The following is a 13,096-nucleotide window of genomic DNA, read 5'->3' as shown; positions in this document are numbered from 1 at the left end:
GCAAATACTTGGCGAAGATCCGCTGATTCTTCGACGAGTAATGGTGGGTTGTTTCGTCCACACTCCTCTCCACGTGGCTGCGTCCGGGGGGCACCTGGAATTTGTCCGGGAGTTGTTGGATAACAACAAGGCACTCGCCCGAGTGCTGGACCAGCGGCGGTGGTCGGCCCTCCACCTGGCGGCGGCCAACGGATACCACGAGATTGTGGAAGTTTTAGTGGAAGCTAACGCCAGCATGTGCTTGACTCTGGACGGCGACGGCAGAAATCCTCTGCACCTGGCGGCCATGGAGGGGCACGTCTCCGTATTGTGTGTGTTCTTTGATAACAATCCCCCATTGGATTCATGAGTTGCTCAAAGCTATAGATGGCGGCGGCAACACCATCCTTCATCTGGCTGTCAAGAACAAGAAATTTGAGGTATTTGTGAGGCCTTTTTACTGTTAAATTTGGTCGTCATTTAAGTTAATTAATTTGATGAACTTTTTTTTTTTTTTTTATCTCTAGTTGGGTGGGTATGAAGGGTCTCAAAATTGTTGAATCAGCTTTTCTTTTCTTTTCTTTTTTTTTTTTTGGTTAGGGCAAAGAATCAGTTTTATATATCTTTGCTTTTGAATAATTGAATTAAAGGAAGACTTAGGTTAAACTCACTTTTTCAGTATAGTTGCTTTATTCTTTTTTATTTTTTTTTATTTTTTAGTTAACGCATTATCACGAGCGTCCCTATTAATTGACCCCACGATTCCAATAAGAGATGTAAATCAGGGAACCTAATAGCCAGTTTCGACCCCTAACGTTTCTCCACAAATGTGAGAGCGGCTTGATAGTCTTAAACTTTAGGGTCGTCCCTGACTACTAAGTTTTATCCCTTACTCAGGATTCGAATACAGAACCTGAAGATCCAAAGAGCAACACTCTAATACATTCTTCTTTTGTCAATTGATCTATACCTAAAAACTGCTTTATCCTTTTTTTTATCTTCGAGAAAGGGAACTTTCTCAATAACTACAAGTAGTATTATGCATTAGATTTTCAAAATTTCTGCGCCTTTTATGGTTGAATCCCCATAGTGAAAATCCCTTCCAACTCTCTAGGCCTTTAAATACAGCCTTTCCTTGCTCTTACAAAGAGATTAGTTGTAGGACAAGAACACATTATTTTTTGGGATCATTAGATATTGCGCTATTCTTAATTATAAAATTATCACACTTGCTTTTGTTTTTGTATTAAGCCACACTCTTATAAAAACTGTTAAGCAAATTCTATATTTAAGACACAAGTCCATCCTAAATCCATAGGAATATTTTGGAACCCCTTCTACCATCCAACGACAGATTTGTTAACACATTCACTTTTTTTATTGCCACGATTAATTTGGAGCATCTCACTCCAATAAATTAATAAGGGATAAACTCCTATTTCATCCTACTTGTGACTTTATGAGTCTGATTACACTTCAGTCTAGCGTAATTGTTGCCAATATTTTTCTATTTAATCTAATTGTTTGAATACATTTATCATTTTCCTAGAACTATAAGATTTTATGCAGGCTGTAAAGTTGTTGCTTAATATAGTAAAAGATCAAGTGAAAGCTAAGAACATGCAAAGGACAGACAACCCCTTAAATATAATGAACAAATGCGGGTACACAGCTCTGGACATTCCGGAGGAAATCAAATTTGAAGTACTAGATTTTGAAAATGTCAAGGAATTGTTTCGAGGAGCTAATGCCTTGAAAGCTAAAGAAGTCAATCAGGTTGAGTGGCTGTCCAAGAAGCAGAATGCATTGATGGTGGTGGCGTCGCTTATCGCAACCATGGCTTTTCAAGCCGGAGTGAGCCCTCCTGGTGGTGTCTGGCAAGACAATTCACCCAACAATTCAACAAACGGCCATAGAGCTGGAGAAGATGTGATAGCGTATAACTATCCAGATTCATATCCACTGTTCCTTCATGCCAACACAATAGGATTTGTGGCATCAATAAGCACAATTCTATTTCTAGTGACCGGATTGCCCTTCAAGAAAAAGTTTATATGGATCATGGTGCTGATCATGTGGCTCACAGTTACATCCATGGCATTTACATACGCATTTTCAATCACTGTGAATTGTGATCACCCCGAAAAAGGATAGGGGACCTCTCAGCGATGCCATTTCTATCGGGGTGGTTGTTTGGTGCGGTGTGATGGCTCTTCTTTTGGTAGCTAACTCAATTCGCTTGTTGAACCGCTGGTTGAAAATCAGCCACCAAATAGACGTACTGCCATGGATGAAGAAGTTCTCAAACTCAATTCACCACCAACCAGCTAGAAATGATTTGGATTCAGCTTCAACTAATGGGAATGCGTACCCTTTTCGATCTGTAGCTTTATCGGTGAATTCAAATTAGTGTAGAGAAGGTTATATCTTCGATAGAATAAGCAAAGTTCCCCTACAATATGTGTTGTTTCGTTGTCTAGCTAGTTGTAATGCTTGGAAACTGAAATTTAGTTTTTTTTTTTATGTGTCAAATCACATATTAATGTTGTTCTACGCTTCCACTAGGACTTATGTTCTTTAGTTGTTGTACAATTAGGGAGTTTCTGTTGTGTGGCTGGGCTATGGAGGACATCCATTCGGAAGCTAGTTATATTTTCTACATTGTGTTGGCCGCTATGGGGGCAATAAGCAATTCCCCTGGTCCATTAGGGGCCTTTTCTGCCTTTGACGAGTGTGCGAGCTTTGAGGCTCAATACGTTGACAATTTTTTTTAGGTGACTTTATCTCCTACTGTTCCTTCAAGTCAATCACTTAAATGGCAACCTCCCCAATTGGTTTGGTGTTCACACAAGGAAGAAGGAAGATGAGAAAAAATAAGGAAGAAAGGTGCCATATGGAAAATAAAGGGGGTTATTTACTTGTGGAAAATGTTTTTTTGTTTTTCATTTGTAGTTTTTATTTCTATTTTCATCTTTGTAGAAAATTAGAGAAAAATAGAAAATGAATTCATTTTTATCAAATATATATGAGACTAATTTTAAATTTTAGAAAACGAGAGAATGTCTTCAAAATCATGTTATTTTTTACTCGAATAATAACTAAAAATATGAGAGGGCATTGATCCACGAAGAATTGCAAGAAAAGGAGAGCCGAATGATCTACGAAGAATTTGTGAGAAAAATATAGATTAACGATCCGTGAAGGATCTGCAAGGAGAAGAAATCCAAACAATTTGCGATCATTCGAAGCAAAGGCTAAAGCTAAAGAATAAGCAGTGAAGAAGAGAGGCCGATGAAGGATGTGTGTCAATGAAGGATATGCAGCTTAAAAGATTCGAAGTAAGGGCTCCTTCATAAAAAATAATATTTTACTTTGAAAATAAACGAGAAAACACGATTAAAATTTATAAAGGAAATACTAGAAAACATCTCTAAAGGCTAGTACAGATTTGCAAAACATAAAATTTATTTTATATTCTCTAATTTAGAAAAAAAAAAATTGTTTTGAACACAATTTTCAATTTTTTACCTATATGAAAAACTTTTTTGGAAAACTATTCTAATTTTCCACAATGAAACAACCCCTAAACTTCTTTTATTCATTAAATACATTTTTATTTGTATAAGAGAACTAATATATGAGAACCAAACAACTCTCATAACAATTACAATCATATACAGTACACAGCTTTTCCTTAAGACAGGGATCTCTAGGGCATAATTAGTGAGGCTTCAACGGATCTAGATTGGTTTGAAGTTGGAATTCAACAAGGCTTGGGCCTAGAATAGTCTTTAGAATCTTCTCTGTGATGTACCCGGAGGGGTCTTCGTGTGACAAGCGACATGGGACCTTGATGAGGTCTTCAATAGATTGGTCTTCAAGGCTAAGGGAAAGTCGTCTAGAATTTAGCCTGCAGGCACAACAACAGTTAGAAGGCCAGGCGGGGGAATTTCTAGTGCGGGCCCTTCGATGGCCAAATCAGACAACATTCTGAGAAACATATTCAATGCATATCGCAGATATTATGCATGACATTACTGATATGTGCATAAATGTTTATGTTTATGCTGATGAATAGTTGTGGGTGAATAGTTTCTCTTTCATGAATAGTACTGTTTAAATAACTGATTGGCCTGAGAACCGAATGATCTTAATGGTACTGCTGAAAGAACTGACTGGGTCTTGATTAAAATCGACTGGGTTCTGATTAAAACCGACTGGTTGGAGAATCGACTGGGTCTTCATTAGAACCGAGTGGCCTTGAGTAATGATTGAGTCTTCCTTAGAATCGAGTGGTCTTGAGTAACAACTGGGTCTTCCTAAGAACCGACTGGGTCTTCATTAGAATCGAGTGGCCTTGAGTAACAACTGGCCTTTAGTAACGATTGGCCTAAGAACCGATTGACCCTTTGAATGCTTAGAGTAAAATAGAGTCTTTGTCCCTCCCAAAAGATGAATCCCCCAAATAAAGAGGCAATCCTCCTGTTTATAAAGGAGGGAGTGAGGTGTTGTAGCATATTTTTTAGTATATGAGAAAATTTGTTTGAGGAAAAACTAGATGAAAATCTCATATTTCGAAATAAGTCTTTCATATTTAGAAACATGCATGATTAGGGATTTGGCGCTTAAGGTCAAATGTTTTAAAAAATCCAATTTTTAAGCATCATGTTTCGGAACTATGTTTCAATGTTTCAAAACATACTTCTGTTATGTTTCTATATATATTTGAAATGCTCTTTGATATATTTGAATAAATTCAATTTTTATGCATCATATTTCGAAACAAAATTTCCAGTTTCGAAACATTAGTCTGTTATGTCTCTAAACATGTTTCGAAATGTATATTGATAAAGTTTCAAGTTTTGCTAAATCTATATGTTGTATTTCAAAACCTATTTGAAAACTAAGCTTATGTTTCAAAACCTATATAGTATCTTTCAAAACCTCTATCAGCAGTGTTTTTAAAATCCTTGTTTAACATGTTTTGAAATATGTTTCTGAAGTATATTTCGAAACCTTCTTTTTATGTTTCAAAACATCTGACTCTGTTAGAAGAATATCTGAAGATCTATTACGCTTTTTCTCTTTATTTCAAAAGCTATTTTTAAAAGGTTATTTTTGAAATATCCCCCCCATACCTTGATGTTCAAAATTCAGATATGTTTTAAGTGGAAAATAAAACCAAATCATTTTATTTTTAAAGAGATGTCTTCCACTTATTTTGTCTCTTGGTGCATATCCAGTTGTAAAGGCTGTATATTTCGAAACATGTTATGTTTGTTTCGAAACCTCTGTGTAAAAATGTGTTGTTCCGAAACATAATAAGTATATTTTGAAACCTACTTTATCTATCTTTTCTCTAACGGTTATAATTAGCCAAAATTTTATCATTTTGTTATATATATCAGCTCTTTGAAGGCAAGCAAGCTCTCTCTCGAACATACACAATTTTACACATCTACAAGAGATTTTTGCCACAAGCACAAGTGAACAATACTCTTCTAACGAACTCTCAAAGAAGTTCCTTTCAATCATTCATTGGTGTGCATTGTGGTACAAACAGGAGAAGCAAACCAAAACCAAAGCTTTCATTCCTTCGAGCTCTCCTCACTCCATAACCAATAGGTTTGTTATAACTATTTGGTAAGGTGTTTTAATTACATTCAAATTGTTGGGTTGTAAAAGATAAGTGTTATTTATCATGTTGTAAGGTTTGAGTTGAGCCCGTAAAAACTCAGTGTGTAAGGTTTTAGGATGAACCGTGGTAAAACCCTTGGTGTTATTGATCGCTAGTAAAAGTGATTGTGGTTTGCAAATCCCTCAAGTGGGTAAGCTTGAAGGTAGTGGAGTAGGTAAGTGCCGAACCACTATAAATCATGTGTGTACTTGATTTCTCACTCCTATTTGTTGTTATCCTTCTTCATGTTTTTTAAAATAATCATTTTTGAAAATCTAAAGGAGTTTCAAAATTTGTAAATCAGTGAGTAAGATTTCGAAACATACGTTCCAGTAAGTTTAGTTACGAAACATACCCATCTATATTTCGAAACATATTTAATAGAAATGTTAGTTTCGAACCATATTTAATAGAAATGTTAGTTTCGAAACATACTCCCTAAAGTTTCGAAACATAGTGTCCTGCAAGTTAAAGTTTTTCTAAGTTATCCAAAATTTACGCAAATCCCAATTCACTCCCCTCTTGGGATATTCTTGCCATTATATAGAACTAATATGAGGGACATGTGGAAACCATCGGAAGCTTCCCGAATGGAATATTCTCAATATGCTCCGCTCAGGATTTTTAGATAGCACAGGGCTAAGAACCGAGTTGGACTTAGTTGGCTCTTACCTCAGTTGTGGCCATTTTGGCCACCACTTGAACCGAGATACCTTGATTCAAAGGAACCGAGAGAGTCTCAGTGGTGGCCACTAAGTGGCCACAATTAATAAATGAACCCGAGACTCACTCGGTTCAAGGGAACCGAGAGAGTCTCAGTTTTTACGAGTGGTCTCGACCCCCTTAATGAAAAAGATAGGGGGGGCTCTCAGCGCCCCCTTATTTTGAACCAAGAGGGGGGCTCTCGGCCCCCCTTAATGAAACCGACTGGGGGGTCTCGCCTCCGTTAATGAAACGAGAGAGGGGGTGCCAAGAGGCTCTCAACACAACCGAGTCTCTCGGTGTTAGCGTTATGCTCCACAAGCCAATTATATTTACATGTAATTGATCGTACTTTACATTTTGATTCTTTAGGAACAATCAATTATTATTGCAAGGCATTTATGTTTTTTATTTGTCATTGATGGTTGTCATATTTATTGTAATCCATTCTTGACAAAGTCCATAGATCAAATAGGCTCATGGAATTTGGTTATGCATTGAGATGACGATCATGAAACATATTCCTTACAAGCCTTGATCTTAAATGTTCCTAGTCATAGAGTTATTAGGATTGGACACTAATAACTCGGATAGACTAGCACATATGATGCATACTCAATTAGGAGAATGTCTCGTTTCATGAACATTAGCGTTATGCTCCACGGTTTCCATTGTTTAGACCACTTTTTGGTCGATTTTGTGTTTTTCAGTGGCTAATTTTGTGTTTTGTGTTTTTGAGTTTTTGGTGTGCATAAGCCATTTTGTGTGCTGTTTTTGTGCTGATCTTTAGTGCATGACCCGATCATCTAAGGGAAAATTGATTGATTTGGATCCTGAGATTGAAATAACCCTTAGAAAGCAAAGGGCAGAACTTAGATTCAAGGTTTCTACTACTGTTGTTGACTGTCATATACCATCTGAGCCTATTCCAGAACATATCAACATGGCTGATAATGTAAACAATGGAAATGGAATTGGTAATGGTCATAATGGGCTTAATGGAAATAATGGCAACAATGGAAACCGTGGTCATTTAGATGGTAGAACCATTAGAGAGCTGGCTGCACCTGATGTGCATTACCAGCCTTTATGCATTCAATACCCCCAGCTAGATGCCAACTTCGAACTTAAGTCTGGACTGATCCATTTGTTACCCAAGTTTCATGGTCTTGCAGGAGAGGATCCGCACAAGCATCTGAAAGCGTTCCATGTTGTTTGCTCCACCATGCGGCCACAGGGAGTAGATGAAGATCAAATCAAGCTGAGAGCCTTCCCATTCTCACTTAATGGATCAGCCAAGGACTGGTTGTATTACCTGCCACCAGCTGCCATTACCAGCTGGGATGGATTGAAACGGATCTTCCTGGAAAAATTCTTCCCAGCCTCCAAAACAGCATCAATAAGGAAGGAAATTTGTGGCATAAGGCAGATGGGTGGTGAGACTCTACATGAGTACTGGGAGAGATTCAAGAAGCTCTGCTCAAGCTGTCCACACCACCAGATAAGTGACCAACTCCTTGTTCAATATTTGTATGAAGGCTTACTCCCAATGGACAAGTACTTGGTAGATGTTGCAAGTGGAGGAGCCCTGGCAGAAAAGACCTCAGCTGCTGCCAAAGAGCTCATATCAAAGATGGCCCAAAATGCGCAACAGTTCGGCACTCGGATGAACACCCCTGAAAAGGCCACCAATGAAATCAGTGTAGCTGCTACTATGGACCAGCAAAGAATAGAGAGCAAGTTGGAGGAGTTGGCTTCCATGGTTAGACAATTGGCATTGGAGAGGAAACAGCCATAGCAGCAGTTGTGTGGAATATGTTTCCTACCATCTCACCCCACAGACCAATGTCCCCAACTACAAGAGAACACTGAATCTGTTGCTGGCATCTTCCCTAGTAGACCATTCCTGCAGCACAATCCACCTTTCTAGCAGCAGCCACAACACAAGTATGATCCATACTCAGCCACATATAATCCTGGATAGAGGGATCACCCAAATTTCAGATATGGAGGGTCTTCAAACCAGTCATTCCAGCAGCATCCATACCAAAATCACAACTTGCAGCAGCAACAATTTCAGCAGCCACAAAGATTAAATCATCCTCAAGGTCCAAGTTCCAGCAACCATGCCCCACCAAGGCCGAACCAAGCCATGCAACAAGCACCACCATTGCCCAAGTTAGAACCTAGCTTGGATGATCTTATCAAGCAACTAGCAGCCAACACACTCCAATTCCAACAGAGAACAGAGACTACTATTCAGAATTTGGAGACCCAAATAGGCCAGCTAGCCACAAACATCAATGAGCTAAGGAGTTAAGGTTCGGGGCAGCTTCTTTCACAACCAGTTGCCAATCCGAGGGGTAATGTTAGTGCCATCATGCTTCGAAGTGGGAAAGAAGTGATCATCCCAACCCCTCCACCATTATCAAACATGAAGCAGCATGTGGAGGGCAGCAATGAGCAGCAACCCTTCTCAATCCAAGAGGCTAAGCAGCCCAACTCCAGCTATCAAGAACAGGGAGAGTCTTCCAACAATTAGCCCCTGCCATTCCCACATCGAGCAACACAAAACAAGAAAAGAGCAGAAGCTGAATTAGATAAAGAGATTCTGGAAACATTCCAGAAAGTGGAAGTCAATATACCCCTCCTTGAAGCCATCAGACAGATCCCCAAGTATGCAAAATTTCTCAAGGAATTGTGTACTCACAAGAGGAAGCTTAAGGGGAATGAGAAGGTCAACCTTGGGAGGAATGTTTCAGCTCTCATACAACCTTCCATGCCAAGGAAGTGCAAAGATCCAGGGACGTTTTCCATTCCTTGTACTATAGGAGACATGCAATTTAGTAATGCTTTGCTAGATTTAGGTGCATCCATTAATGTCATGCCTAACTCTATCTATGCTTCATTGCAGTGTGGTCCTTTGAAGCCAACAGGAGTGGTTGTCCAGCTAGCTAATAGGAGCACAGCCTACCCATTTGAAGTCTTGGAGGATGTCCTGGTTAAGGTTAAGGATTGCATCTTCCCTGCTGATTTTCATGTTTTAAACATGGAAGATGATAACACACATGAGCATGCACCTCTCATCCTAGGTAGACCATTTTTAAAAACTGCAAGGACTATCATCAATGTGCATGAGGGTACACTTTCCATGGAATTTGCTGGTAGCACCATTCATTTTAACATACTTGATGCCATGAAATGTCCCCCTGAAGATCATTTCACTTTGCAAGTTAACTTGATTCAATTGTTGGTTGATGAAGCATGCACTAAGTCTTGTGATTTGATTGATGCATTCCCCACTATTCATGACCTTCCAGATTCCTTCATCTGTCCTGATTGTAGTAATGAGAGTGATCCATGTGATGTATGTTTTGAGATTGCTGCATTTCTAGATAATCATGATCTAAAGTTGAAAATGAGCATGCACATTCTGATTTTCATGGCTCCCCCATAGAGGATATTGTTTCTACTAACCTTGCTGCCATTGAGTTAGAGCCAAACAGGTTAGTCCCTTCATTACAGCAGCCACCTACACTTGAGTGCAAGCCCCTACTCGAGCATCTCAAGTATGCCTACTTGGAGGATGACGAGAAGTTGCCGGTCATCATTGCAAATAACTTGCAGCCTCACCAAGAACAGAAGTTACTGGCTCTTTTGAAACAACATAAGAGAGCCATCGGCTGGACATTGGCAGACATACTTGGGATTAGCCCTTCCATATGCATGCATAGGATTCATCTAGAGGAAGGAGCTAAACCTGTGAGACAGCCCCAGAAGAGACTCAACCCCACCATCCTGGATGTGGTAAAGAAAGAGGTAAGTAAACTACTCTCAGTTGGTATCATTTATCCTATCTCTGATAGCCAGTGGGTGAGTCCAGTGCAGGTAGTTCCCAAGAAGACTGGCATCACAGTGGTGCCTAATGAGAGGAATGAGCTTGTTCCGATGCGAGTACAAAATAGTTGGAGAGTGTGCATTGATTACAGGAGACTCAACCTTGCCATGAAGAAGGATCACTTCCCTCTCCCATTTATTGACCAAATGTTGGAGCGGCTGGCAGGTAAGTCACACTATTGTTTTCTTGATGGCTTCTCTGGATATTTTCAGATTTGCATAGCACCGGAGGATTAGGAAAAGACCACCTTCACCTGCCCCTTCGGTACATTTGCCTATAGGAGGATGCCATTTGGTCTTTGCAACGCTCCAAGTACATTTCAGAGGTGCATGGTAAGTATCTTCTCCGACCTTCTTGAGCATTGCATGGAGGTGTTCATGGACGATTTCTCTGTGTATGGGATCTCCTTTGATGACTGCCTAGTTAGTTTGGGTCGAGTGTTGGAGAAGTGCATTGAAAAGAATCTTGTGCTGAATTATGAAAAATGTCACTTCATGGTCGAGCAGGGGATTGTCTTGGGGCATATAGTGTCTAAGAGGGGTATAGAGGTTGATAAGTCTGAGGTCGATATCATTTCTTCTCTGCATTACCCCGCCTCTGTGCGGGAGATTCGTTCTTTTCTTGGACATGCTGGATTCTACAGGAGGTTTATCCAGGATTTCAGCAAGATTGCCCGTCCCTTGTCCAACCTACTCCAGAAAGATGTGAATTTCCACTTCGATGAGCCCTACAAGCAGGCATTTGAGGAACTGAAGAGCCAATTGATTTCTCCACCCATCATACAGCCACCCAACTGGGAGTTGCCCTTCGAGTTGATGTGCGACGCCTCCAACTTTGCAGTGGGTGTCATCCTTTCACAGCGTGTGGAGAAGAAATCCCATGTCATAGCCTACGCTTCGCGTACATTGGATGCGTCACAGGCTAATTATACCACTACAGAAAAAGAGCTCTTGTCTATTGTTTTTGCATTGGATAAATTTAGATCCTATTTACTTGGTTCTAAAGTTACTGTCTTTTCTGACCATGCAGCTCTTAGGTACCTCTTGAAGAAGCCCGATGCAAAACCTCGTTTGATAAGGTGGATGCTCTTGCTCCAAGAATTTGACATTGAGATCAAGGATAAAAGTGGAGTAGAGAACTTGGTAGCCGACCACCTCAGTCGCATTCCTTCCACCTCAGATCCATCTGTCATGGGCTCACAGCCTATCCGAGATGATTTTCCAAATGAGTTACTCTACCACATTCATGGTATTGAGCCCTGGTACGTAGATTTGGTAAATTATTTAGTCGCTTCTGAATTACCTGCATATCTTAAGAAAGAGCAACTAAATAAATTTAAGAGTCAGGCTCGGTACTATGTGTGGGATGATCCCTATCTGTGGCGCATGTGTAGTGACCAGGTGATCAGGAGATGTGTGCCTGACCATGAGTTTGCATATGTCCTTAATTTTTGTCACACACTTGCATGTGGTAGTCACTTTGGTCCCCAACGCACAGCGAGGAAAGTCCTAGATTCTGGATTATATTGGCTATCACTCTTTAGGGATTCATATGAGTTTTGCAAGCATTGTTCACGTTGCCAACACACAGGCACTATCTCACGTAGGAATGAAATGCCTCAACAACCCTTATTGTTTTGTGAAATCTTTGATGTTTGGGGCATCGACTTCATGGGTCCATTTCCTGTGTCATTTGGTTATGTGTACATTCTGTTAGCTGTGGATTATGTTTCTAAGTGGGTGGAAGCTAAAGCAACCAGGACTGATGATTCTTCTGTGGTTGCAGAGTTTGTTCGTTCTCACATATTTTGCAGGTTTGGCATTCCCCGAGTGATCATCAGTGATCAAGGCTCTCATTTCTGCAATCAAAAAATGGCGACCCTCCTTCGGAAGTACGGAGTCTTGCATAAAATGGTGACAGCATATCATCCACAGACCAATGGGCAGGCTGAAGTGTCCAACAGAGAGATCAAGCACATCTTGGAGAAGACAGTCCAGCCCAATAGGAAAGATTGGTCCAAGAGATTGGAGGATGCATTATGGGCTTATCGTACCGCATTCAAGACTCCCATTGGCATGTCCCTATACCGGCTTGTTTTTGGAAAGCATGCCACCTGCCAGTGGAGATAAAGCATAAAGCATATTGGGCGGTGAAGAACTGCAACATGGATCTGGCTCACGCAGGTGCCCAAAGAAAGCTCCAACTTCAAGAGCTTGAGGAGATTAGGATGGACGCATATGAGAACTCACGCATCTACAAGGAGAAGACCAAGGCTGTGCATGACAAGCTTGTTGTGAGGAAAACATTCGAAGTTGGCCAGAAAGTTCTGCTATACAATTCCCGTCTCAAGTTGATGCCCGGTAAGTTACGTTCTCGTTGGACTGGTCATTTCATAGTTACTCATGTTTTTCCCTTTGGTGCAGTTGCAATCAAGGATGATTCCAATGCAAAGCAATTCACAGTGAACGGCCAGCGGCTTAAGCCATTCTACGAGAGCTTTCAGGAGCATACTGTGGAGGAGCTGCATCTCCTCAACGCTACCTACAATTGACAAAATCAGGCTGTTTCTCTCTCCTTAATCTTTTACATTTACTTGTCCTATTCTTGATTGAAATTGCATGTTTACATTAAGGGCAATGCAAAGTTTACGTGTGGGGGGGGGGGGGGGAGTTTTAGAATAGAAAAATAAATAAATAAATAAATAAATTTGCAAAATGAGGCAAATTGAGTTTGAAAGAATTTGACATGTTTAGAAAGTCGATCTTATTTTTTTGGGCTTTCAAGTAAATTGGAAATGAGTTTGGCTTGGTGGGTTGATTGAGGTAGTCTTTGTGAGGATA

The 13,096-nt window shown here is 40.2% G+C and overlaps 1 protein-coding gene across 1 annotated transcript; it reads left to right on the top strand.

Moving 5' to 3' along the window:
• Nucleotides 1-251: 251 nt before the first annotated feature.
• Nucleotides 252-2,881, top strand: LOC127794097 (uncharacterized). Its single transcript, XM_052324987.1, has 2 exons — nt 252-419; nt 1,549-2,881. The coding sequence occupies exon 2, from the start codon at nt 1,600-1,602 to the stop codon at nt 2,131-2,133; it is 534 nt and encodes a 177-aa protein (XP_052180947.1). The 5' UTR covers nt 252-419; nt 1,549-1,599; the 3' UTR covers nt 2,134-2,881.
• Nucleotides 2,882-13,096: the final 10,215 nt, after the last annotated feature.

This window comes from Diospyros lotus, chromosome 2 (assembly GCF_014633365.1).
Source record: "Diospyros lotus cultivar Yz01 chromosome 2, ASM1463336v1, whole genome shotgun sequence".
Taxonomy (NCBI): Eukaryota; Viridiplantae; Streptophyta; class Magnoliopsida; order Ericales; family Ebenaceae; genus Diospyros; species Diospyros lotus.
Note: the sequence above shows the minus strand (reverse complement) of the source record. Positions and strands in the feature narration are given on the sequence as shown.